Source organism: Bos indicus, chromosome 15 (assembly GCF_029378745.1).
Source record: "Bos indicus isolate NIAB-ARS_2022 breed Sahiwal x Tharparkar chromosome 15, NIAB-ARS_B.indTharparkar_mat_pri_1.0, whole genome shotgun sequence".
NCBI classification, from domain to species: Eukaryota; Metazoa; Chordata; class Mammalia; order Artiodactyla; family Bovidae; genus Bos; species Bos indicus.
In genome coordinates this window covers 75,808,381-75,836,152 of record NC_091774.1, presented here as the reverse complement: position 1 = coordinate 75,836,152, position 27,772 = coordinate 75,808,381, and the positions used below count along the sequence as shown (strand labels likewise).

Sequence of the window (27,772 nt, the reverse complement as noted above, 5' to 3'; positions counted from 1 at the left end):
TGTAATAATGTAAATGGGAAAAGAGTTTGAAAAAGAATAGATACACGACTGTGTGTAACTGAACTGCTTTGCTCTATGCCTGAAACTAACACGAGGTTGCTAGTCAGCTGTTGTTGTTTAGCCGCTAAGTCATGTCTGACTCTTTTGTGACCCCATGGACTGTAGCCCGCCAGGTTCCCCTGTCCATGGGATTTCTCAGGCCAGAATACTGAAACGGGTTGCCATTTCTTTCTCCAGGGAATCTTCACAACCCAGAGATCAAACGTGTGTCTCCTGCATTGGCAGGGGGATTCTTTACCACAGAGCCAACAGGGAAGCCCTAATCAATGGTACTCCAGTATATCAATAAAAACCAAGCACAACAAATCAAAACAAACCAAAACGAAAGACTTCTTCATCACCTATTATATGCAAGACCCTGAATTAACACTGCTGCTGCTAAGTCGCTTCAGTCGTGTCCGAACTAGGGACACCAAAGTGACCAGGCAGACAACACCCTTGACTTCCTGAAGCTCATGTCCTCGGGGTAGAGAGCTTCATCACACGGTCGTACAAATGGATATAAATCTAATGCTATTAGGTGCGGTAAGGTAGGTAAGAGTTCTCTCAAGAAGTGATAACTCATTAGTGCTCTGATCTTAACATATTTGGAGACTTAGTAAAGAATTTTGAGCCTAAAATATATACCCTTTACACACACATACTCAATTCTTCGCAAAGCATATGTATGTTTATACGTTATATGTACATGTTGCCCTACTGTTATATCATGTACATGATAAAACATACACAAAATGGACCTTTTAAAACAGTAATGTAAAAATAAATTATAAAATGAAATTCTGTTATTTTCTTCCCATACCCCAAATGAACTGTCTTGCACACCCCTGTGGCATAAAGTTAGTGTCATTTACTAAGTAAAGGTACTGGAGTTGAGGACTTGAAGTATTCTCGGCATAGGGTATGTGCAAAGGCCCTGTGGCAAAAAGAAATATCACTAAGGAGGGACTGAAGGAAGGCTAAAGTGGGTAGAGCTCCAAGGATACAGGAGAGAATAATTGCAAGTGAGCAAGGCAGGTCCGGCCAGAGAGCACCACACAGGACCTCTGGGCCAACAGAAGTGTCGGGCTATTTTCCCAAGAGCAATGGAAGCTACTGAAAGGTCTTAAGTGAGATGTGACATAGTTGGATTTAAGGCGCAGCATCATCTTGGATGGGAGAAGACTAGAAGTGAGGAGACCAGGGAAACTCTGGACAGAGACCATGATGGCTTGGACCACTGTCATTGTGGCAATAGTTTGGAGAGGTGTTTAGGAGATAAATTGACTGGCTTTGCCTCTGAGTTGGCTGTAGGCTTCAGGAAGAGGGAGGAGTTGGAGTTGGGGATGAGAGCTAAGGGTTTCACTTAGGGTGGTGGTACCACGTGGTGAGACAAGGATGAGGCTGTATATTTTAAGTCGTGAGTTCACTTTTGTGCAGGGGAGTGTGAGGAACCTTTGTGCTATCTCCATGAAGTGGTTCTGCAGGTCTGGAGCTCACCCTCTGGGGGGGATGTATATTCGGGAGTAGAAAGCCCAGCCATGAGCATGGCTGAGACCACCTGGTTAGAAATCAGAATGAGAGGGGAAAAGGCCCTGGGAACAAGTCCTGAGGAATGCCAGTGTTTCATGAAACAAGGAGGGGTGGCCAGAGAGGAAGGAGAAAACCTGGAGAATGTGATATCAAAATACTAATAATGACAAGAGAAAAACTTTTGAAGAAGAAGGGAGTCACTGAAAAGTCAAGTAAGATAAGGCTGAAAAACCCCATAGAATGAAACAATAAAGATCCTCAGTGACCTTGGAGATCAACAGTGACCTTCAGTGGGCTGATGGGGCCTCTGGGAAAGGGGTGTAGAGGGGCGGAAGGTGATGGAGGAGGACAGTACCAAGTACAGGCAGTTCTTCTGAGTTGCATGGCTGCCAAGGGGTGGAGAGGGCTAGGGCCTGGCTGAGTGAAAGACAGAGGTCAAAAAATTATGGAGCACCGTTGGAATCTGATGGGAAGGAGCCAGTTGAAAGAGAAGAATGAATGTTCAAGAGAGAGGGAGAGAAACAGACCGAAAATAGCTAGGGTAAGGCTCTCATGTGTGGGGACGGTGGCACAAGGCTGGGATGGAAGGACTGATCCTGGAGGGAGGGAGAGAGGGGAACACCTCCCGCAGTGTCACAAGACACTGGATGGGCCACAGCATCAGTGCGGAGAAGAAAGGCATTTCCATGGGTCTGTTAACAGGACACTAAGTGTCCAACTAGTCCATCCTAAAGGAAATCAATCCTGAATATTCATTGGAAGGATTGATGCTGAAGCTGAAACTCTAATACTTTGGCCACCTGATGGGAAGAACTGACTCATTGGAAAAGACACTGATGCTGGGGAAGATTGAAGGCAGGAGGAGAAGGGGACAATAGAGGATGATATGGTTGGGTGGCATCACCGACTGGATAGACACGAGTTTGAGTAAGCTCTGAGAGCTGGTGATGGACAGGGAAGCATGGTGTGTTGCAGCCCGTGGGGTCACAAAGAGTCGGACACTACTGTGCGACTGAACTGAACTGAACTGAACTGAAGCGTCTTTTGTTCTCTTGGTTTCCTTTTTCCTCTATGAAGGCAGTCAGAGGAGACAGAGAAATTCCAAAATGTGAGCTTGAAGGAGTAGTTAAGGAAACAGTAAGATTTCTGGGAAGTACTGAGTTTAAGGTTGGTGACCATGACTTTATTATGGAACCATCTGCCCTGTCGCATGACTCTTCTGTGGTGCCCAGCTACTGGATGCAGACACCATCCAGTGATTGACCTCGAGAGATCAGGGAAACAATGGGGAGGCGAGGGAGATCTTTAGACTTTGAAAGGGTGCTGTTGACATCATGGCCCAGGTAACTGAATCAGGAAAGTTGCAAACTGCAGAAAGAGGAGAAAGAGTAGAGGCCTCCGAGGTCTGAAGATTCCTTGGGTTTGGAAGAACAGCTGAGAAGGGCTGGTCCCGTGGCTGGCCATGGGCACCCTGAAGGCAATATGCCCACCAGGGTCAAAGGTGCCAGAACCATCCCTTCCTTCCTTCACAAGGCCTATAGGGGGCAGGGTCAGGGCACAGAATTTGAGTAAGTAATTGACGGACTTAAAGTTGTTTCAGCTAGCTCTCCACATCCACGGATCTGAAAGGCCGACTCTTCTATGGCATTTTATATGAGGGACTTGCTTATCTGTGGGTTTCATGTCTGAAGGGTTCCTGGAACCAATCCACCAGAAATCCTAAGGGATGGCTACGTTCAGAAGGCCAGATGGATCAGCAGCTGGTTAAGTCAGCAGTCACATCAGGTCAGTTCAGTTCAGTCGCTCAGTCGTGTCCGACTCTTTGCGACCCCATGGGCTCCAGCATGTCAGGCTTCCCTGTCCATCACCAACTCCCAGAGCCTACTCAAACCCATGTCCATCATGTCAGTGATGCCATCCAACCATCTCATCCTCTGTTGTCCCCTTCTCCTCCTGCCTTCAATCTTTCCCAGCATCAGTCTTTTCTAAGGAGTCAGTTCTTCGCATCAGGTGGCCAAAGTATTGGAGTTTCAACTTCAACATCAGTCCTTCCAATGAATATTCAGGACTAGTTGGATCTCCTTGCAGTCCAAGAGACTCTCAAGAGTCTTCTCCAACACCACAGTTCAAAAGCATCAATTCTTCAGTGCTCAGCTTTCTTTATAGTCCAGCTCTCACATCCATACATCACTACTGGAAAAACCATAGCTTTGACTAGACAGACCTTTGTTGGCAAAGTCATGTCTCCGCTTTTTAATGTGCTCTCTAGGTTGGCCATAGCTTTTCTTCCAAGGAGCAGGCATCTTTTAATTTCATGGTTGCAGTCACCATCTGCAGTGATTTTGGAGCCCAGGAAAATAAAGTCTCTCACTGTTTGCATTGTTTTCCCATCTATTTGCCATGAAGTGATGGGACTGAATGCCATGATATTAGTTTTTTGAATATTGAGTTTTAAGCCAGCTTTTCCACTCTCCTCTTTCACTTTCATCAAGAGATGAAAGGTTTTCTTTAGTTCTTCTTTGCTTTTGCCATAAGGGTGGTGTCATCTGCATATCTGAGGTTGTTGATACTTCTCTCGGCAATCTTGATTCCAGCTTGTGCTTCATCCAGCCCAGAATTTCACATGATGTGCTCTGCATGTGAGTTGAATAAGCAGGGTGACGATGTACAGCCTTGTCATACTGCTTTCCCAAATTTGAACCAGTCCATTGTTGCATGTCCGTTCTAGCAGTCAAGTGTCATACGGTGTTTCTGGAATTCTTTATTGTAGGGAAACAAGAGACTAAAAGAGGAGTGCCTTGAACCTGTAACCTCTGTAGCCCACAGGAGGATCAGGCAGGGGCCTGGCTCCCCTGAGCTGGGAGCCTGGCTGTCCCAGTGGCTTAGAGTCTGGAAAGCAGAGTCAGCACCACTGGTGTGCTTTCCTTACTCTGGGCTGTGGCCTGAGATCTGGGCAATGTCAACTGCATGGACCGCCCCAAGGAGGCACACCAGGGCCTCGGCTCCTCAGGAGGAGAGGAGAAGGGGTGGCTCTGGCTGACACTACCGCTGGAAAGAAATGGGGTTCCTGTGACTCCCATGGGTGGCCTTGGGAGGACGCGCTAATTGCAGCAGCACGTGAAATGGTTAATGCATTAATAAATAGTATGAATAATCAAGTTGTCCTTATAATGATTCTTTTAAATGACTGAACTTCACATACAAGATGTATGGAGGGGATGAAGCACTTGGGCTTTGGGTTTCAGTTCCAATCTGCCCCTCACTTCCTGTGTGACGGTGGGTTAGTGACTTAACCTTTCTGTGCCTCAATGTGACCATCTGTTAACTGTCACTGACACTGGATTGTCATGAGGATTCAGTCAGCTAATTCGTATAGGACAGTGCCCAGAACATTAGTGCTGGGCCGGAAAGCATCCAGAACCACTTTCCAGATCCTTCTCCCTGCACCCCCACCCCCAATCCCACCCAAATGTACCCCATTGTCTATTCCCTGTGCCCTTGTCCCAGGGGCCAGTTCTAGGCATGTGAACATTGCCCAGTTGCTCCTGGCCCCAGGATATTTCCAATGACTTGTTAGTTTCCTTAACCTTCCACACCTTTGTCAATATCTGCTTTATGAAATTCCCCTCAATTACCTGCTTTGAATGCGCCATCTGCTCTTGCCACAACCCTGTGGATAAGGTGCTCAGTCAACGTTAGCTACTGTTACCAACCTTAATAAATAATAAGAGAGGGGGAGTCAGCGAGTCAGGAAGAGTGTGTACAAATTGGCAAAGGTCAGGGCCCACATGTTGAGCCCTCTGTTTGCTCACAGCTTGATTGTTTAGAAACCACTTTCATTTTCTGATTTGATCTAGTATGATGCTTTACCACTGAGCCACCAGGGAAGCCCGTACAGAAAAAGAGAAAACAGTAGGCGCTCATCTCTAGGGTTGTGTGAGGATCAAATACAGTAAAGTCTGTTGCGTTTTGCAGAGCATCTGGTGCAGAGGAAGAGGTGGAGAGGTGGCAGCTGTATTGTCCTGTCCGGTTTTGTGATGTGACTGATGGAATCAATGCAGACACCACCTACATACAAGGTTCTCTGGGTGGGATCTTGCCACTCTGTGGCAGCCCGGTGGAATTATTATTTTAAAAATCAGTTTGAATTCTGTGTCCTCCAGAAGTGTGGGGATACTGAGAGCACTCATGGTCCCTCCTCTTCTCACGGGGCTTAAGGCTTTGGTGGTACCCATGGTCCTCTGAACACACTGCAGACTTTCAAGCTGCTGCCTTGACCCAAAAAGCCCTTCTGCCACTTCTCCACTTGTCAGAATGCTGCCTTGGATTTGGGGCTGGGGGGGTGCAGCAACCAAAATCAGAGTCTCTGAATCATCGTGAAATCCTGTTTTCACTCCCCCAACTCCACCCTGTAACTCTTCCCCCAGGTAATGTTTGATGGGCTCCTATGTACTCTATCTCATATTTAGCTGGTCTCCTCCCCTCAAATTTTAGCTCAGGAAGCCTTTCTTGATTTCATATTCCTAGTGGACACAACCTCGTCACCATCTGTCCCTGTCTTGAAAGGACTTCTTACCTGAGATTGCTTTTTTGCACTAACTGGTTTCTTGTTCCCACTCCACTGGAAATGCCCAAGCCACGAGAGAATGATAGGACAGTGTTATTCCTGAAGCTGATAAGTATCTGGAGATTTAGTAAATGTTGAACGAATGAATGAATGACTGAAAGTAAAAAGTGAAAGTGTTGGTCACTCAGTCGTGTCTGACTCTTTTGTTATTGCATGGACTGTACCCCATCAGTCTCCTCTGTCCATGGAATTATCCAGGCAAGAATACTGGAGTAAGTAGCCATTCCCTTCTCCAGGGAATCTTCCTGACCCCAGGATTGAACCCAGGTCTCCTGCATTGCAGGCAGATTTTTTACCGCCTGAGCTATCACGGAGGCCCTGGTGAATCACTAGCAGCAGAGAAAGGGTTTTCTGTTATTCCCAGTTGTGGTTCATTCCTGCTGGTTTGGGCGAGGTGCGTTTACCTGGCTGATAGATAAGCCTAGCTGGCAAGTCTACCCCACAATAAACCCCCTAGTGTGTTGCCTTAGATCCAGCTATGGGGCAGGGAGTGTGCTAAGTCAATCACAGACTGGCCTTTTTAGAATTTAAAATAATCATGGAAGGGAAAGAGACCAGCAGGGGGTGAGTCTCAAGGGAAGGGGATTTAAGAAGGCACAGATCTATAATAAACAGAAGAAGAGGTGTTGGAAGGGATAACAAAAGATGTGTGGTGGCTGGGTTACCATGGAAACACTGCAAGGCGCCTGGACTGGAAGACAAGCTGCTTCTTCAAAGAGAATTTCGAATTTGCAAGTTGAAATAAACCCTTCCGCCAGGACCTGACCCTGTGGATTCACCCATAAGTAGCCAAGAACTGGAGATCCTGGTACGAGCAGCTCCCCAGGAGCTGTCTACCAGACAAATAACTGTTTGTTGGAAGCCAGGAGAACTTGACTGAGAGGGAGGTCATACCTGTGAGCAGCTCACCTTATCTCTCGACCTTGCCTGGAATTCTCTGACCTCCCCCAAACCAGAGGGTTCCCATGTGAGCTTCAGGGACCACCTGCATCATAGTCACCTTAGGAAGATTCTTAGATGCACAGATTCTTTAGGATCCAGCTAGGACTTCTGAGACAAAGCGGGGAAGGAACCTGGGCATCTGAATTTTACATTCCCCCAGGTGCCATTTCTACGGGTTGAAGTGTGGAACAGTGCTCAACCCTCTGCCTCTGACTAAAGGCACGCAGGGGTGGAGTAAAGAGTGGTGCAGCCGGGCAGTGGTCCAGGCATCAGTCTAAGGGGCACTAAAGTGCGGGTGAACAAACGGTGATTCCAAGTGTGACGCGGTGGTAAAGGGCTGCAGGCACAGCGGAACAGTTAAACAGAGAGCTCTGGCGGGGCCAGCCTGGGTTGAGTCTCACCTTTACTGCTCACCAGCTGGCTGTGTGTCCTCATATGTAAAATGGGATTGGTCATAGCAGCACTTCCTGATAGGGTTATTACGAGGATTTGTTGAGTTCATATCTGAATGGTACAGGGCACAGGTGGGCAGAACCACAAGATGGAAGGGGCTTGGAGGACTCTGAGTTTGTAGAAGAGCGAACAGATTCTTGAAGACTAGAGAAACCAGTTTTCATTGTGTTCATCCACTGAGGTGAGGTTGGGTGTTGTTTGTTACAAAGCAGTTGGTCTTCCCTGACTAATACAAGGTCATGAACAAGTGGCCCGGGAAGGTGCAATCCGGTGTAGGGGTGTGTAAGGATGCTTTATAGAGGGAATGGGCAAAAGGGATCAAACCTCTGGGTTGGTTAAGAGCTTCTACAGCTGTACCCCAAATTCTCTCTAGGGGAGTTATCTCTATGGTTGGAAGGAAAACTTGGATGGAGGGCCATTCACACAGACTGCGCTTCTACGAGTTGTTGCTTTCCTGGAGACAAAATGACTTATTCTCAGTTAGCTTTCAGCTTGATTTATTGTATGTTGTCCAACATACAGAGAGAGGAAGAGTCCTGCTTCTCCTCTAGGGCCTCTGCGTGTGTGTGTGTGTGTGTGTGTGTGCGCGTGTCTTGAGGAGCAGAGGGAATGTGGTACTAGCCAGTGTTATGGAAAATATTCCACATCACAAAATAAACAAGAAAATTTTTTGTGTCCTTTCTTGTGGTAATTCAAAATATTTTAATACTGAGACATTTATATGGAGCCAAATACAAAAAGTCACACGAACTTTAAGATAGAACGAGAGATTTCAATAAAGAGATCCGATTGTTCTAGACTTCCCATTCCCTGGAGCATGTGTTACCTTTGTCTGCCTTTGGTGTTGCTTTGGAAGTGAAGTTTGAGAAACACTGATCCAGACACCAGAAAGCCTAATTCAGCAGGTGGGCTAGAGGTGTGGTGTGGTGTGTGTGTGTGTGTGTGTGTGTGTGTGTGTGTGTGTGTATCTCTATCTAAATTTTATTGCGATGCAGTCGTCATACAGTGAAATGCAAGCATCTGAAGTCGCTAGTTTATGATGATCAGTGTTGACAAATATATATCCTCTAGGCTGTAACCCACACTTCTGCTGTGCCTCTTACCACTCAATTCTCCCTAGAAGCAATCAGAACCACTGTTCTAAGGTCTATCCTCATTGATTAGTTTCACCTGTTCTAGAGGTTAATTTCCATCAGTGTTTCTCAACCTTGGCACTGTTTACTTTGTGGTGAGATAATTCTTTGTTGTGGGGAGCTGTCCTGGGGAATGTAGGATGATAGCTAGCAGCTTTCTGGCCTCTTAACTGGTAACAACCTCCACCCCCAGTTGTGACAAACAAAAAATATCTCCAAACATTGCAGATGTTCCCTGAGTTGCGAACCATTGATATAAATGAAATCACATAGTATAGATGAATATGTATTATGACTTTTGTTCATCATGTTTTTGTGGTTTTTTTCCCTGTTGTTGAGTGTATTGACAATTCATTTCTTTACTTTTGAGGAATATTCCATTGTAAGAACATGCCATAAGGCATCTAGCCATTGTCCTGTTGATGGCCACTTGCCTGATTTCTGGTTTTGGCTAGTATGATTCAAGTTGCTATCAGTATTCATGAGTAAGTCTTTTTGTCAACAAATATTTTTACCTTCCTTGGGTCAGAGGGTACATGTATGTGTAAGTTTTAAGAAACTACTAGTTGTTGTTCATAGTAGCCAAGACATGGAAGCAACCTGAATGTCCAGCGACAGATGGATGGATAAAGATGTGGTACTCCTTCTCCATAAAAAGAATGAAATAATGCCATTTGCAGCAACATGGATGAACCTAGAGAATATCATACTAAGTGAAGTAAGTCAGAGAGAGAAGGACAAATACTATATGATATCACTTATATGCAAAATCTAAAATCTGATAGAAATGAAAAGCCGAAACAGACTCACAGACATAGAAAACAAATTTATGGTTATCAAAGGGGAAAGGGGTTGGGGAGAGGTGAATTGAGAGTTTGGGGTTAGCAGATACAAGCTACTGTATATAAAACACACAGGGCAGCAAAAGGGACACAGATGTAAAGAACAGACTTTTGGACTCTGTGGAGAAAGGTGAGGGTGGGATGATTTGAGAGAATTGCACTGAAACATGCATATTACCAGATGTAAAATAGATGACCAGTGCAAGTTCGATGCATGAAGCAGGGCACCCAAAGCCAGTGCTCTGGGACAACCCAGAGGGGTAGGGTTGGGGAGGGAGGTGGGAGGGAGTTTCAGGATGTGGGGGACACATGTATACCTGATTCATGTTGATGTATGGCAAAAACCATCACAATATTGTAAAGTAGTTATCCTCCAATTAAATTAATTAGTTAAAAATAAGCAAGGTTCTCCTGCAGAGTATAGGAAACTAACACAATCCTATAAACCAACTATACTTCAATTAAAAAAAACCAACTTTGAACTAGTAAAATCGGATTTTTTGTAACCTAGTGTCAGAAGGCACTGGCGACCCCACTCCAGTACTCTTGCCTGGAAAATCCCATGGACGGAGAAGCCTGGTAGGGTGCAGTCCATGGGGTCACTAAGAGTCGGACACGACTGAGTGACTTCACTTTCACTTTTCATTTTCATGCATTGGAGAAGGAAATGGCAACCCACTCCAGTGTTGTTGCCTGGAGAATCCCAGGGACAGGGGAACCTGATGGGCTGCCGTCTATGGGGTCGCACAGAGTCGGACACGACTGACACGACTTAGCAGCAGCAGCAGCAGCAGCAGTGTCAGAAGAGATATTCCATCCTGTTTGCATATTTTATTCATCAGAAGCAATTCACAAGGGTCAGTCAATAATCAAGGGTAAAGAATGACACAAAGGTGAGACCTCTGGCAGGTGAGGGTCCCTGGGAGCCACTGTAGCACTTGCTCCAGCAGCCCTGGTGTGAGAAGCTTCTTGCAGACCAGAGCTAGACCAGAGCTTCTCAAGCCATCTGGGGGAGGGAGCTGTTTTGTTTTTACACCTGCTTGTTTCATCACAAGGGCTTTCTTGATGGCTCAGACGGTAAAGAGTCTGCCTGCAATGCCAGAGATCTGGGTTAGATCGTTGGGTCAGGAAGATCCCTGGAAAAGGGAATAGCTATCCACTCCTGTGTCCTTGCCTGGAGAATTCCATGGACAGAGGAGCCTGGTGAGCTACAGTCCATAGGGTTGCAAAGAGTCGGATATGACTGAGCAACTGACACACACATATCTCATCACAGATGAAGTTAAAAAATGTTGATGGACTGGTCCCAATGCATGAATCCACGTTGCAGAGATGCCAGAGTCAAATAAGTATCTCCAGTGTTTCCAAGGGCTTGCCATGCCCGCTTGTGTGCTAAGAGCTTGACACCCAGATGTCTTTTCTACTCCTCAATACAGCCTCGGAGACAGATGCTATTGCTAACACCCCCTTCTTTTACAGATAAGAAACCAGGGGCACAGAGAGGTTAAACAGATCCAAGATCAACCAAGCCATCTTGTTTTAGAGCATCAACTCTGATGACCAGGCTATATTTCAAACGCTTTTACACATGTTAGTATACATAATTACCAGTTTTAGAGCCCAGAATGACAGAGATTGTCAGGTCCCTGGCCTCTGACCCAGCTCCCCCCTGAGGGGGGCTTTGCTGTGCTGAGCTGCAGACCCCAGCCACAGTGGCCCATGTTTGACCTCATCTGAGTACTCTATGTTCAACTCTCTCCTCTCTGCCATCTCTTTTTTTAAAAGTTCAAATATAAAGGGTGAAGCCATCTGCTTCCATTTCTATCTGGGTCTGTTTCCCTCACCAGTAACTTCCTGAATGCTGTGATGCTTTAAGATAGACGTCCCAGCGCAAAAACTCGAATTAATAAAACAGTCTTTAGGTGAAAAAATTAATCATGTCACAAAAGGGGTCACCTAACATCTCTAGTAAGGTTAAATGTTTGTTTACAGATCATTAACTTCATAATTAATCTCCTTTTTTTTTTTCAACATGAGCCCCATAGGAAAGGACAGCATCTGTCTTGTTTGCTTCTGTGTTCCTGCCACTTAACAGAGGACCTGGCCTGTCATAGGGGATCAATAAATATTTGTTCATTAAATGAAGGTTCGCCCCTCCTCTCCCTGCCATCTGTCTTAGCCTGGATGACGGGAAAGCTGAGCCTGCTGAGCCTCTGTTAATTAGCAAGCCGTCCAGGGATGTAGGAGGGAGGTGGGGAGGGGCGCGCACACAGGGAGTGTGACAGAGCTGGCCACCAGCCAGTTCCAAGGGCGACTGCTGGATCTCCATGTGTCACCTTCCGAAAGGCTGCTGGACACCTGTGGGAGGAGTAGTGAGGAGGAAGGGGGGAGCCCTCGGTGGCCGAGTTCCCCCATGGAGCTTTAATCCTTGACACATCGGGGTTGCCTCTGGGTGCACCCACTGTGTCCCTGGGTGTCTCAGACCTCAGAAGCCACGAGAAGCCCCAAGGCAGGCGGCAAGAGGGGTGTGGCACGGACGTGACATGAGGCACTTTGGGGCTATGCCCACATGGAGCTGGTCAGTGACCATGAAGATCTGGCCATGTGGGAAGGAGTAAGCGGCCCACAGCTCCAGAGACAGGTGAGGAGGGAGAAGCCAAGGAGACACATCACAAGGGGCTGATGCCACAATGGGGGTGTCTCTCCATCTCTGTACCTGCTGTGCTGAGCACAGCTGGGCATTCCCTAGTTGTTGAACGCCTGCCTCCACTGGAAACCTCCCTGATTCTCCCTGCCTCCCTATTTCCAAGCCCTCTTCTCTGGGCCAAGGGATGCTTAGAAGAGGAACCCACTTTGAAAGACTGCCCCGCCAACATCCACAGCGTAAGGCTTGAGCTCAGGTCCTTCCTTGGCATCTGCTCCCCGACCACCTCTTTCCTCCCAAGCATTCTTGCCCTCCACCTCTAATCCTTTTCCAGGCTCCCTCCCTCAGCGCCCAAACCTCTTTTCTGCTTCCTGGGCATTGATGTTTAAGCTATTTAAGTGGAAACAGATGCATTTGTAAGATGAGGTGGAACCAGGGTTTCAAAATGCAATAAATAAGATTGTACACGGGAAGGAGATAGGTCATCAGAGGCTGCTTTCACCACTTGGAGAGGCTCATGGAGTGGTCAGCAGGCTCTGCTCTCTGTGGGGTCTAGGGCAATAAATCATTCTTCACCAAAGGCAGCCATGGCTGTGCAGGATCTTACCAACGCTGAGCAAGAAGCAGCAGTCAGTGAGGATGCCTTTGGCTGGACGCACAGGGGTCTGGGGAGAGGTTTGCGTCTAGGCAGTTTCTCTACATCAAGGTCATGATCTCCTGTGTTGCTCGATAAAAATGCATGGCATCTATTCAGGATGCTTTTGGCCACAATTCACAAAGACCTCAATCCAAAGGGGCTTCAACAATAAGAACAATATTGTTCATGTAACCGGAAGTGCAGCGGTAAGACAGCTTCCAGGCTTGGTTGAGTTGGTGGCTTAGTGACACTGTCATCAAAGACACAGCTTCCTTCTGTCCACCCTGCAGTCCACCTTGGCGGCTCTGTCCTAAGACTGGCTCACCTTGCAGTCGCCAGTCAGGGCCATGTGCTTCCTATTCAGCGGGGGAGAGCATCTCTTCTATTGCCGTGGAAAGCAAGTCCTTTCATTCTGTCTGGGTGGTTTCCCCAGGACAGTCCCCAAGGTGATGCCGAGAACAAATAGAATCAGACCAAACAGTACCCCCTCCCCACCCTTGCCCTGGAACTGGGGTGGGACCCAAAAGAGCCGGGTGACCTGGAGGGAAGTGGGAGGAAAGAGGGGATCAATGTTGATGGGCACCCAAGAAAAACCCAGCCAGATACAGGCTCCTGAGGTCCTCAGGGGCCACACAAAGTGAGACCCACTCAGTAGGGAGGAATGCGAGCCCAGGCTCTGCAGGGGCTGGGGGTGACAGACTGACCCTCACTCAGAACTGAGCCCAATGACCATTTCCCCTCTTAAAAATGCAGTCAGCCTGATTTGACCAAATTGGGAATTAATCAACACAACCCTTTTCTGAGAAGGGCATGGCAACCCACTCCAGTATTCTTGCCTGGAGAATCCCGTGGACAGAGGAGCCTGGCGGGCTACATTCCATGGGGTCTCAAAGAGTCAGACACGACTGAAGCAACTTGGCTTGCACACACACAACCCTTTTTTAAAATGATTGAACTAAGGTAAAACAAAATATAAAATGTGAACATGTTCCCCAGACCAGCCCGACAGCCTCAGTTCTGGCCCCAACAAGTGACAGAAGAGGACGACTCTGAGAAGAGGATGTGGTCCAGTCGCTTTGGGAAGCTGTGGGATGCTGCAGTTGCCACTGAGAATCCAGCATCCAAAACAAACAGGGATTTTTTTTTTTTTTTTTTTGAGAAGCAGCTGCAAGGCAGTGGAAATGACACAAACTTGAAGTGAAAATATACGGAGGCTTGTTGGTATACCCCTATTCAGTTGTATGACCTTGAATTTCCTCCATCCTCCCTTTCCTTATTGTGAAAGGGAACAGTTAGCATAACTCAGACTTGGATGCAATGTTAGAGGTGGGCACGACTTTGTGGAGGACAGAAAGACATGGGGACATCAGTCATTTCTCTGCGTTTCTCCTTCTGGGGCCTGGCCTTCCTCCCCACTCCTCCTTCCACCTTCCAGACACCCTCTCCTTTCAGGTCTAGCTCATGCCCTGGCTCCCAGGATGGCTCTGCTTGCCTCCTTGGAGGTGTCATCTGCTCTCTCCCATCTGTTACTCACACAGGCTGTCTGCTGCCCGCCTCTGTCCCACCTGCCAAACACACTGTTACTTACTCTCTGTTTCTGGTGGTCTCCCCAACTCATTTGCGAATAAAGAACTGTGTCTTCCACATGCTCAGCATGTGGGAGTGAAACAAGCCTTGAAATCACCTCTTCCTTGAGTGATATAATTGAGAGGCGAAATGATCTGCCCAAAGTTGCTCAACTCAGACAGTTAGGTCAGTACTAGAAGCCAGGTCCCTGGATGCCCAGTGGCACTCTCGATGGGGTGAAGGTGCAAAGGGGACCTGACTTTGCAAAGCATACAACTCCTCCCAGGGTGATTCGTGGACATGTGTGATCATGACAAGCGTCTCTGATGGGTGGGTGCTGTCTGGTAAAGGCTTGAAGGCAGAGAAAAAGGTGGGGAGCCACTGGGGCAGTGGGCTTTGGGTCTAGGCTGGTCTAGGTTCAATCCTGTCCCTGCCCTCACTGTCTGGCCCCAGGAAACCTTCGTCCGTGGAAGCCAGCAAGTGCTTTTCCAGCTCATGCGTGCCTGATGCACTTGGCAGAGATCAGGGTAGATGTGTTTGGGCTGTATTACAGCCTACTGGGCAGTGTTCCCAAGGGAGGATGAGGTGTTCTATCCCCTCTGAGCCCCTTAGGGAGCTCTGATGGATGCATGATGCAGTGCGGGGACAGCAGCCCTCAGGTATCTGCAAGAAGTGGGTGTTGTGTCTCGTCTCTTTAGCACCTTCTCATGGACTCCGTCCATTGTCCAATCAATGAGGATAGTTAGGAATGCCCACTATCATCAAGTTCCAGCCTTCCCCAGGAATATCTGGGGACAAAGTTTCAATCAGGTCAGAGTGTCCAGGAGTTGTCCTGGGGTAATGAAATGTACAGAGGGCAAGCACTAAACATGAGCTTTGAAACAGTGAAACCTCTGTCCCGCTCCAGGACTGCAGGGACTTCCCAATCTCCGAGTCACTCCTGCCACTGTGCAGAGCCACCTTGACCCCTGGCCAGCCCTTCCCCCAGCCACAGAGAGCGGAGGGGCGGGAGGAGAGCCTGGAGCAGGCAGCTGCTTGGGGGCCCTGCTGGGCCCTGCCTCGGTCTGAGGGCTGTTCTGTGGGCGGCCCACCCAGTGTGCCAGCGTTTCAAGCTCTAGATCTGGTTATCATTTCCTATTTCCTGGGGACTGGGCAGGTCCCCAGTATTGCCGCCTTTTATGTAACTTTGAATCTGTCAAATAAGAGAAATCTCAGTCCCCAGTGGAGGCAAAGATAGAAGATTCCACTCCTGTATGAGGGAGCTTTGCTTACTTAAGGCTTGACAAGCAGGTACATCAAGAAAAGATGCCCTTTCCTCCAGGTGGAACTAAGCCCTACCCCAGGGCACATAGCCAGGCAAGTGGAGCACAAATCGCATTTTGGTCCTTATCTGGGCATCTTTGCACAGTGCACAAACCACACAACTGGACATGGGAGCCCTAGCCATAAGTATGTATTGCGTGTTCCCCACGAGCAGATGCTGCAGGAGCAAGGCAAGACATAATCCCTGTGCTTATGGAGATTGTGCACTAGTGGGAGAGACTGACCACAACAGGCCAGGCAGTGATGGAGACAGTACAGGGTGAAAGCCATGCTCTAAAGCAAAGCGCAGAATGAGGTGGTAGGAAGGGACAGACTTGGAGGAGGGACTTAATTTAGAGCCTGTGGAGGTGGAGGTGGAGGTGGGTGGTTTGGCGGGGAGGAGTTGGGAGCCAGAAGTCAGACCCAGAAAGAGTTCAGCCTGTTTGAGAAGCAAGTTGCTCAGTGGCTGGAGAGGGGTTTGGGGGTGATGTCAGAAAGGTGAACACAGCCAGGCTGGGCAAGCACTTACCCAAGGGAGTTTAGATCTGGTTCTAAGTGTGGTGGGACCACATTCATTTCTGAGTCATTGAGTGCCAAAGGGGAGGGGGAGAAGGAATAAGAGAGGAAGACAAGGAGAAGAGAAAACAAAGGCAGATGAGAGCAGTGGGGGAGGGTAATCATGACAGGCCTGGGGAACTCCTTTGGACACAGCAGCAGGGCGCCCGGGCCACGGATGCCCAGGGGCTGGACTGACAGGGCTGACATCTCGGCAGGCCCCGGCGTGATTCATGTTGGTGGAGATTATGCTGCACTTGGCAGTGATATTTTGCCTCCCCAGGTCATGTTCCTTGGAGCAGAAAGGAACCCCAGCCTTTCCTCTGCCTCCGCTGAAAGCTCAGGTCATCTCCTCTCCCTTCTGTGGTGGAAACAGGCAGGAGGACCTCTTGTGGACTAACTGGAGTGATTTGTGTTTGCAGTTTAACGTCAAAAAGTCCACAGAGCCCGTCCAGCCCCGAGCCCTCCTGAAGTTCCCAGACATCTATGGACCCAGGCCAGCCGTGACGGCCCCCGAGGTCATCAACTATGCCGACTACACGCTGAAGACCACGGCAGAGCCCGCTGCACCGGCCAGCCCCCAGGCCCCAAATGACAGCCGCCTCAAGAGGCAGGTCACAGAGGAGCTGTTCGTCCTTCCTCAGAATGGTAGGGCTCTCCTGCTCCTCACTCTTGTGTGGACGATACCCAGCAGGGTTGGAAAGCATCTCTAGCTGGTGGGCGTGGCCAGCCCGTGTCCGCAGCGTTGGACACTGGGCGAGCAGAGGGCACCAGGCTTTGGAATTACACTCCGTTATTCCCCACGTGTTCCCACATTGTGTCTTTGCAAGGCCTCCAGCTTTCCACTGGGAAATGGAGAGTCCCTTCCAAGCTGTGTGTACAACTACAAAGAAGGGATAAAGAGTTGTGGTTAAACTATGGGCTTCATTCAGAGTCATGGGTTTAATTCTCTCCCCTTTTATGTACCCACTGTGTGACCCTGGTCATATCGATCATCTTTCTGGGCCTCAGTTTCCCTGAGTATAAAATAAGATGGCACTATCACCTGCCCAGTAAGGCTGTTGTAAAATGTAAATATAACAATGCATATGAAGTGTTTAGATCAGAGCCTGGCACAAGGATATAATCAAAGCATCGTTAATATTATTATTTCCATTCTCCTTCTCATCAACATCGAGAATGTAACGCCTTTTCGTGTAAGGCAATTTGCTGGGCCCTGGGGCAGATATGGAAACAGAGACGGTCCCTAACCCAAAGGAACAGAGCACACAGACTTTTATAAGGAGATAAAAAAAAATCCAGCCAGGAGAATGGATTGTTATGTGGTTTGGGGTTTTGTTCTGTGTGGTTAGAGAGGGGGATGGTGGAAACCTGCTCTGACGCTGACCTGACTCCTAAGGCATCTCTTGGTCGGGGGCCAGCACCCACGCGCTGGCCAGTGAACAGGTGGCCCCTCCTCCAACCCGGCCCAGGACCACAGTGATTACGCTGGCATTTCTTCAAGAACAAATTCAGGTAGTACCTGAGGCAGGAAGGAATCCTGGTTGGCCTTTAGCCTCCAGGTTTGCCAGCCCACATTTTAAATTAAAATAGACCCATCGAGGACTTGAGAGCTAAGCTGAGCTCTCAAGGTGGGTGGGGAACAATTTGCAGGAGGACCTTGGGAGTGGTTATCAGAATCAGACTCACAGGATGGCTCCATTGTCTTGGGAGCCCCAGTGTCCTTGCCTGGAGAAATCCCATGGACAGAGGGCCTGGAGGGCTCACAAAGAGTCGGATGTGACTGAGTGACTAACAAACACACACCAGATTTCTTAAAGTTGGGATGAAGCCAGGCATGCGCACTGTCCACCAAGCACAGTAGCAGAGCACTTCAGAGTCTGGAACTGAAGGATTCAGAGCACATTTGTCTTCCCTTTCCGGTTCCTCATTCCTTTCCCCACTGCAGAAGGCAACAACCAAGTTCTGATTCCACTGATTCATCAGTGGAATCCTGATTCCAATCTGCTGCTGCTGCTGCTAAGTCGCTTCAGTCGTGTCCGACTCTGTGCGACCCCATAGACGGCAGCCCACTAGGCTCCTCTCCCTGGGATTCTCCAGGCAAGAATACTGGAGTGGGTTGCCATTTCCTTCTCCAATGCATGAAAATGAAAAGTGAAAGTGAAGTCGCTCAGTCGTGTCTGACTCTTAGCGACCCAATGAACTGCAGCCTACCAGGCTCCTCCGCCCATGGGATTTTCCAGGCAAGAGTACTGGGGTGGGATTCCAATCTAGCAAGGGTGAATTGGCTCAGCAAGTACTGAGCAGAAGCTAGAGGGTGCAAGGGAGGAGAACGCTGGATCAGTCCAGCGTTAACTGGATCATGTCCCCATGATGTGCCGAATTCAGTCCGCTCCTACAAGCAAAGATCCTCACTGGCCCTTTGTCGGGCTCAGGGTCCTGATTCTTGAAGCTGCATCCACTCCCGCATTTCCCAGGGTGCTGGCTTTGGTTTGGTCTTGGTTTGGTTTGGAGTTTGAAGGCTGAGGCAGTCTGAGAGCTGACAGCGCTGGGTGCCAGGCGAGCCCCGTCTGGCGCTGACCCCGCTGCCGTTGTCCAAGCCACCTGGGTCCTGAGTGCTTGTGTGTCTGGCTTTCCACATGGCTGTTCACATCCTGGTCAATTCATTCCTTGCTTAGACACACCAGGGAGATTCTTCACTACTCGCAGGAACCCGATAATGAACCATTTTGAAAATTAAATACTCCTCTATGTCTTTACCCTTTAAATTAATTCTGAAAATTAAAAAAAAATTAATTCCAATTTATTTCAAGTGAAGTCTGCTGCAGCTGCTGAATCCTTTTATCCTTGAATTATGCTTGACTAATGAGACTCTTCCAGATGTTTGGCTGCAGTCCAAGTTAGGGGAAGAGTGAGTGATAGCTGTAGTTTTACTAACTGAATTAAAGATAAGGTCATTCATTTATTCAGCAAGTAATCACTGAACATGATTTAGAGTGAACTAAAGTCCACTCTGCTCTCCCTAAGCTTGACTCATTGTTTGACATTTATTTCCAGCCATGAACTCCTGGGGAGCATGGACTGGACTCTGTAGAGAGGTGGAGCTGGAGATGGGCTTGGGAAGGGTTTGCCTGACACAGGCTGACTAGAGCCACATACGCTGTGACAGTTTCCCCTGCTGAAAACTCACCAGGGGCCAGGCCCTGAGCTAAGGGCTTTTCTCACTTTATTTCATTTAATGCTCAAGGAACCGCTGTCACTCCCATTCTAAAGATGAGGAAACCGAGGTTCAATGAAGTCAAGTAACATGTCCGGGATCCCATAACTGTTATGTAGCAGCTCATGTCTGACACCAAAGCCCAGGTCTTGCCCACTGGGCTGTGATGGTCCCTGGAAAGCTGATGCCCAGGACCGCAGGTGGTGCCACCATGCTTTTGCACCCAGTTAGGAAGATTTTGGTTTGGGTTCGTGGCCTAGCTGGCAGAGATGGAAAATTATGGGCTAGAAAACAGGATCCCAGTGTGGGTGTCAGTAATGACTTTACCTTCTTGATAGGTGTGGTGGAGGATGTCTGTGTCATGGAGACCTGGAACCCAGAGAAGGCTGCCAGTTGGAACCAAGCTCCCAAACTTCACTACTGCCTGGACTATGACAGGCAGAAGGCCGAACTATTTGTGACTCGTCTGGAAGGTATGCTCTTAGCCGACTTTCACGGCCTTCTGTGTGGTCTGCCTGAGCATCTGTGGCTGCAGGGAGCACTGGGGGCTAGAGGAGCACTCTACAACAAACAAGCCCCTGAGGCCTGCGATCCTCAGATACACAGGGGTTTTTCCTCTCTCTCATATACCAGTCCAAACTGGGGATTCCCAGTTGGTGGCCATCTTTCCTCCAAACAGTGATTCAGGAACCAGACTCTTTCTCTCTGAGGCCTCCTTGTGGCCTATTCCCAGCAGGTGGAAAGATGGGGAGAACAGGAAGAGGGCACAGCTGTTCCTTAGAAACTGTATCCTACGTATGCTTACTTCCCATTGGCTGAAACCAAGTCACAGGACGGCTGACTATAAGGAAGGCTGGGAAAAGTGGCTTACTGGGTTCCCACTTAAAAGAATGGGTTTTTTGTTTGTTTGTTTGTTTTGGTAAACAGCTAGTCATCTCTGTCACAGATGCCTTTGACATTGAACAGGGCTTTGCACTGGACACAGAGGGTGTTCTAAATGGTCAGCAAAGCTTCTGTAGTCCTAGAACCCAGCAGTCTTTCCTATGGGATCAGATCGTGCCTGGTCTCCTTACCCTGATAATTCATTTTACCATCAGCAAACAAAGCTAAGACTTTGCAAAGGACATGGAGCTAAAAATGGGCTACTCTGTGATGCCTGGAAACTAGAAGCTGGGAACAAGAAAAACTGGAGTTTTGTATTTAATTTTGCTTTTTTGATGGAGTATTTTTCCTTTTAGTTTTCTTTTATGATTTTTTTTTTTTTAGCATTTCATAGACTTTCTGACGTTTTGTCTTAACAATAGTCCCATTTTACAGTTTTGAAAACTAAAGTCTAACAACATCAAGTGACTTGTCTAAGATCACTCTGGCTATTTGGTGCCAGAGTCAGGACAAGGCCAGTTTCCCTGAAGCTCAGTTCAGGTTTCTTTCTATTAGGACACTGGCCTCTGTTCTTTATCTTCTCGTTCTGGGTAACACTAGATACCACTTCACACATTGTCACTGAGGAACCAGTCACGAAAGCTCTCCAGGTGCAAACTGGAAAGCTCCACTGGGAAAGCTTTAAAAACACTGAGGTTCAGAACATAAAACAACACTCATGAGGTTGTGGCCCAGCGATTCACATCACAAGTGGTTATGTGATAAATATTTAAAATAGAGAACAAGTGAGTTACGGTATCCACAGCAACCCTAATAAAAATCATCAGCAGTCTGTGGGCCCAAGCCCCTTGGAGAAGTCTCGGAATAATGAGAAGGACCTCCTATTTCCGAACGGCTTCCCCAAAGGCTATCTCACAAAGCCAGTGCGGTCAGCCAGCCCCAGTGGGGTCTCTTTCAGACCCCCAAGGTCATGGCCGCGAAGGCAGATCCTGCAGCTCACAGCAGGGCCATGCTTCTCACCTCCCCTTGTCCCTGACAAGCCCCCCGCGTCTGTGCCTGTTTCTCCCTGGCTGCAGCTGTGACCAGCGACCACGATGGAGGCTGTGACTGCTACGTCCAGGGCAGCGTGGCCAACAGCATGGGCTCCGTGGAGGCCCAGACGGCCCTCAAGAAGCGGGAGTTGCACACCATGTGGGAGGAAGGCCTGGTGCTCCCCCTGGCCGAGGAGGAGCTCCCCACAGCGACCTTGACACTGACCCTGAGGACCTGCGACCGCTTCTCCCGCCACAGTGTGGTCGGGGAGCTGCGCCTCGGCCTGGATGGGGTGTCCGTGCCCCTGGGGGCTGCCCAGTGGGGCGAGCTGAAGACTTCAGTGAAGGTAGGGTCGCCTCTCCCTGGGGTGGCAGGGCATGACTGGGCCAGTGCTCATGAAACGAGCTTGGAGACCTTCCCAGCCTGGGGATGGGAGTCTGGGCAGGGAGGCGGGGTGTAAAAGTGAGGTGGAGTCTTGAATAGGGTGGGCGGGGGGCGGTTAGAGGAAACTGATAGCCCAGGATTTGGGGATTCCTGGGGTCTAGTCTTGCTTCTAGCTTGCCAGGCACAGACACCCCTACCCCTGGCCTCACCATCATGGAAAAGATCTCACTGTGAGCGCCCTGACTCTGGTGCTGACGATATTTATCCCCATCTAGAACCATTCACACTCCCTGTTGCATCCGCTGCGTGCCAGGCACTGCAGGGGAGAGGAGCACCTCTATTCGTAGCGAGTACAGGCCCGAGGGAGAAACTGGCACAAAAGACGGCGATGATGGTGGTGGCTGTGATACTGAGGATGTCTGACACAAGACGTCTAAGAGGGGCCAAACTGAAGTGCTCTGGGACAGAGAGTTCTAGAAGGCCTGGTGTGCAGTGCCATTTCTGCTGGGCTCTGAAGGAGTGACCATGGCTAGGGACCCAGGTTGGGTCTCCCCACCCCTCCCCGGCTGCCGAAGCCGTGAGTGGAAAACAAGCGTCTGCTGAGATGTCGCGCTGTCCAGAGAGGTTCCTTGGAGAGCCAACCACCAATCCCCACAGGCCAGGGCAGTGAGCAGGTCAAGGAGGGTCAGGGCTGCGGGGCAGTGTGTGGTTATTTACGCCCTCATCCAAGGGCCCGCCATGATGGTGCCTAGAGGGACCCTTCTGGATGGCCAGTCTCTCAACCAGCTGGTCAGTGCCTTCTCTGGAGGCTATATAGCCTGCCAAGCCTAAAATAGTTACTATCTGGCCCTTTATAGAAAAAGTTTGCCGACTCCCATGAGTAATAAAAATAGGAAGAAGAGTAGTAATTTTTGAGCGCTTACCATCTATCAGTTGCTATGCTTGAAACTTTACCTAAGTTCTGCCCCTAATGAGCAAAGCAGGACTGATTACAGGAGTATGCGTTGATAGGCAAGAGCAGTGTGGCTTAGAGAAGCTCAGTAACCAGTGTGGGGTTGCCCAGCTGGAACCTGGCATGCTCGGCCTTGAGGCCAGGTCAGTCTGCTGGTAAAGCCCGCGTTGTCCTGCTGCTGCCGTGGGACATAAGTGCCCGGAAGCACAGGAGCTGTGGTCAGCAGGCGCCTTTCCTGGTGGACACCGCTGGGGGAGAGTATGCTTTCGCTCCCCATCTGCTGCGATCTCTTCTTTGCCTCCTTTTCCTCTCTTTCCCAGGCTCAGAAAATTGATAAACATTGACAGCCACTCTCAGCTGGAACCAGGCTGTTCCCCAGCACACTCTGTAATTAGTGTGCAGTTTGGGACTTGTGTGGAATCACAGCCGGGGCCCCTGGGAGGATGCGCCCAACATGTGGGTTTCTTCAGCTGGTAACCCAGCTTCCTCAGGAGACGGAGGGCCTCCCCCTCCAGGCCTCTGGAGTGTTTGGTGCTGCCCGCAAAGGGTGGCAGTCCAACAGGTAGAAGTCTCAGGCACCTAGCCTGCCTCTACCCTTTCCCCTAGAAGAAAACTTACCCATTCATTCCACAAAGGTCTTGTCCAGTTTCCACCACGTGCCAGGCAGTGTGCCTGAAGCTGAGAGCTCAGGAGATGAGGACAAAGACCCACCCTCGTGACTCACTCATCTCGATCATCGCACTCACTGTAGCCGTCACTGTTCCACAAATACACTCCTGCATGCGCTTGGACCCCTGGCCTGTTTGCCACAGATAAGAACAATGTCAGAGGGCAGCATGGAGTCAGAAGTCAGAGGCGCTGCTCTCGGTGTAAGTGGTAAGGGAGAGCCCCAAGGCCCGGCTACGGAGCCCCTCTGCCTGACCATCCAGAGCAGATCCTACGGGCTGATTTGAACAAAGTGGGTGGAGCCATCAGCTGCTGTAGCCCACGTGTTTTTCCTGTCTTGGTCAGAATGGGTTAAAGGAAGTGCCGGCCGTGCCCCAGTTCTCACCGGGAGATGGCCTGTCAAAAGCAGCATGTGTGTCACCGGGGACCACGGGGTGGCCCACACCAAGGACAGCTGGAGCGATTCCCTGAGAGCCCGTGAGAAAGATGGGGAGCAGGAAAAGACAGGGAGAGGATGGCGAAAGAAATAGGGTTCTTTTTTGTCAGCAGGTACTTTCAATAGCAGAGCCGAGGGGGCAGGTGGCTGTGGTGTCGCCGCCTGGGCTCGTCTGGGGCTTTGGGCACCCTGCACAGAGCTGCGGAGCCCTTCACAGGTTGCGGGGTCCAGGCTCCTCTCACTTGGGCACCATGTGGCCAAAGCCCAGGCCAACACCTGTGGATGGACCTCCAAGAAGTGCCATTGAAGCAGAAGCCTGGTGCTCATCCCAGGTCAGCAACACCCCGCTGGGCGCCTGGACAGGCGCCTGAGCTCAGCTTCTTCACTGTGAAAGGAGAGGTCTGTCCGTCGAGGATGCTGGAGGACCACAGGTTTAGGACTTGGGCTTTGCCATCAGACCAGACCCCCCATTCGAGGCTCAGTTTCACTACTTAACTGGCTTCATGGGGCTTCCCTGGTGGCTTAGACCATTAAGAGTCTGCCTGCAGTGCAGGAGACCTGGGTTCATTCCCTGGGTCGGGAAGATCCCCTGGAGAAAGGAATGGCTACCCACTCCAGTATTCTTGCTTGGAGAATTCCATGGACAGAGGAACCTGGCGGGCTACAGTCCGTGGGGTCACAAAGAGTCGGACACGACTGAGTGACTAACACACACACACACACACACACACACGCACTGGTTACGTGAGCTCAGGCAGTGAAGCGCACTCTGAGCATCAGGGACTCAGACTTAAAATGGGAACCAGGTCAGTATCCCTCTTACTCTTGGATGCCTCGCCCTTCCTTCTCACGACACGTATCATGTGTCAGCTGTGAACCAGGTGCTGGGAATACCTTTGTGCGGATGACAGCCTCAGTGGATAGGTATCGTAACTGCACCTAGCAGAGTGTGTTGTGTTAGCTGCTACCCTTAATGCCGCTACCAAAGTTCCTGGCAACTCCCAGAAACATTCCATCACACGACCAGCCACCTAGGGCTAATTGAATTGTTGCGGTCATACTGAAGACATGTTTTCCGAATGTATGACCCAAGCAGAGGGCTGGCCAGCTCCTCCATCCTCCAGCTTTACTCCCCAAACCCTGTCTCCCCTTCACCCGGAAACATTGTTCCCAATTAATATTCTCAAGAAGTAGTGACTATCCTTTCTTGATAACTGATGATAATCATCAAAGCTAGGGTAAAGATGCCGTCGTGTGCACCAGCCACTGTTCTAAGCCGTTAAATAATTCCTCATTTAATTTTCACCACCCTATTGGGTGGAGATATTATGGTTCCCATCTTACAGATGGGGAAATGAAGGTTTGGGAAAGTGAAATAACTTGCCCGAGGTCACATGGCTAGTAAATGGTGAGATCAGACTTGAGACCCAGCTGGTCAGATTCTGGAGTCCATACACTTCTCTCTACCCTTAGACTATGACCTGCCTCCTGTGGGGACTCTCGCTTATTTTTTGCCCTCAGTGGATTTGTTGAAATTCCAAACAAACTCTTGCAGGAATCTCAATGGAGAGACTCTGTAAAGCTGCAGACGGTGGGGGGTGGGGGAGGGGCAGGCGGCTGGACACGCTGGATGCTTCTTGGAGGCTTCAGCAAAGCGCAGTTCCTGGGAGTGTCTGTGGCGTGTTAGCTCCCACCGTATGCCTGGCCTTTGTTGACATGGTTGGTCGTTCTGTAGGCCAAGCCAAGCCCTGCTCAGCATTAGTGCGTCACATTATTGATGTGATCACATCACATCTCTCAACCCTGCAGGGGCTGGAAGGGATTCTTTTCCAGAGTAATGCCTTGCAACATCCCGCTGCTCCAGGAACCTGATCAGTCAATGCAGTGGTTTTCAAACTAGAACTCTAGGGTTCTGTGCAAAGATGCCTGAGGGGGTCACAGGTGATGAACTGAGAGGAAGTCCTGGCCCTCTGTCCTGCCCGTATCCTGAATGGCATCTCTTTGATCTGTTTGGTACGTTGGGTTTGAATACGAGCTGTTTGGAAAATGACGATTGTGGCGAATGAAACAAACTCATATTGAAACACATGCTGGCGTAGGATCTCTCTATGCCCTCCTCCCTTCTGCAGCCCTGATGGGTAAGTGATTTCCAGGATGCCTCCTGGATACAACTCCAGGGTGACCCCAGCCTCAGCGATAGTGACGGGGCCAGAGGGCATCCCTAAGTGAGGCTGCCCTCCTGCCTCCCCGATTCTGTTTCAGGAGCCGTCTGCGGGGACAGGAGAGGTCCTTCTCTCCATCAGCTACCTCCCGGCCGCCAACCGCCTCCTAGTCGTGCTGATTAAGGCCAAGAACCTCCACTCTAACCAGTCCAAGGAGCTCCTGGGGAAGGGTGAGTGAGGTGTGAGAGGGGAGCCAGGGCCCCTCTAGGGATGTGCACAGATGGAGGTGACGCTTGGGAGGCAGTGGGGATGGGTGAGCAGGGCCCTGGAACTCAGTACCTTTGTAGAGTCAGCCTCAGCTGTGTCCTCCACCCCCAAGCTCACAAACCAGTTCTGAAGGACACCCTCACTTCCCTAAAGTCATGTCCATTAACTCCCGGGCCAGTCCTACCCGTTAGCGCCCAGGGGTCAGCTTCCTAGGGCTCCCACCTTGCAGATCCATTGTGAGAAGAACAGCCTGATCCACGGTTCACAGGAAGCCCAGGATCAGACTGTAGCCAGGGAGTGGAGAATCTGGGCTGTAGGGGAAGCTTGGCCCCACTTTGTCACCCAGACCTGGCTGGGCACATCTTCTGGGCAGGTGGTGGGATTTCCCTTCTCCAGTCTCAGCTAGCCACCACTCTGCTCCCCACACCCACCCTAGACTCCTCTCTCTTCCCAGCCTTTGTCGACCTGCCATCCCCACACCAGCTGGGTGTGGGTGACGGCAGAAGGCGTGTGGGCGCACAGGCTGAGGAGGCGTCTCTGCCCCATATACGCAAATAAACATCTCTTCAATGCCCCGGAAGCCTTGGCTTTTCCCTCTGGATACTCCAGCACAGGCCCCAAGGCTTAAGGACCAAACAGCCTCTCTGGTCAGAGCAGGAAAGAAAGCAGCATTGGTCAGCCGTGTGACACCCGGACTGGGAGCCAAGTGCTCAGAGCAGGATATAAATACATAGATATTTATAGCAGGAAGCAAATAAAGAATTGCCTCTGCAGTCAGGACCTTTGGGCAAGAGATTTTTGACGAATGAAAAATCACCCAAGTTGGTCTGGCTGACAGATCCCTGAGCCAGAGGTCAGAACTCAATGCCTTTGCCTCATCCCCTCTAGACAATTCTTTGCCTCCTGCTTCTTTCTTTTTTTTTAATTTTTATAGCTCCTGTCAGGACAATTACAGCTCAACACTTTATCACTCAAATATCTCTGTTGAAATAACAAAGTAACCACCTGGGGGTGATAATTATAGCAATAAATATAGAGTAACAATTATTCTCACATTAGCTTTGGAAATCCTGACTGATGAAAACACGATCCCAGTCTAGAGCCTCAAGATGCTATGTGAAAGCTCGTCTAGTAACCTGCTGCCTGATTTCTGGGGTGTGGGTTGAGAGCCGGGCAGCTCTACTGGGGTCAAGGCAGGCTGCCCTCACCCTCCACGTGGGGTGGGATCCTCCAGTAAAACTTGCAAAAGAACAGAAGAGAAAAGCTCAGTCAACCAGCAGGAGACCTGCTATCTCAGGAAGAGACGAAAATGCTTGGATGAAGAACTAAGCGGATGAAGATGTAGGGATAGCGTAGTGTTCCTGGTCCGAGTTTAAAATCAAGCTGCAGGATGTCTGAACCATCATCCTGGGCCTGGTTTGATATGGGACATGAAGGCATTCAGAGGGGCTCTTGAGAAAGGTTTCCTAGCGGTGCTTCAGCGTGACCCTATCATGGGCCA

The 27,772-nt window shown here is 49.7% G+C and overlaps 1 protein-coding gene across 2 annotated transcripts in view; it reads left to right on the top strand.

The window, feature by feature from the left end:
* The window catches only part of SYT13 (synaptotagmin 13), a 42,179-nt gene that overhangs the window by 10,250 nt on the left and 4,157 nt on the right, over window positions 1-27,772 (top strand). The window contains exons 1-5 of one of the 2 annotated variants that reach the window (XM_070804114.1): window positions 12,327-12,452; window positions 16,696-16,921; window positions 19,829-19,963; window positions 21,449-21,750; window positions 26,105-26,234. In XM_070804114.1, the coding sequence (XP_070660215.1) occupies window positions 19,852-19,963; window positions 21,449-21,750; window positions 26,105-26,234 (544 nt within the window). In that variant the 5' untranslated portion in view covers window positions 12,327-12,452; window positions 16,696-16,921; window positions 19,829-19,851. Of the gene's footprint in view, window positions 1-12,326; window positions 12,453-16,695; window positions 16,922-19,828; window positions 19,964-21,448; window positions 21,751-26,104; window positions 26,235-27,772 lie in introns of those variants that run through there. The other variant, XM_019974550.2, reaches the window with a different exon arrangement.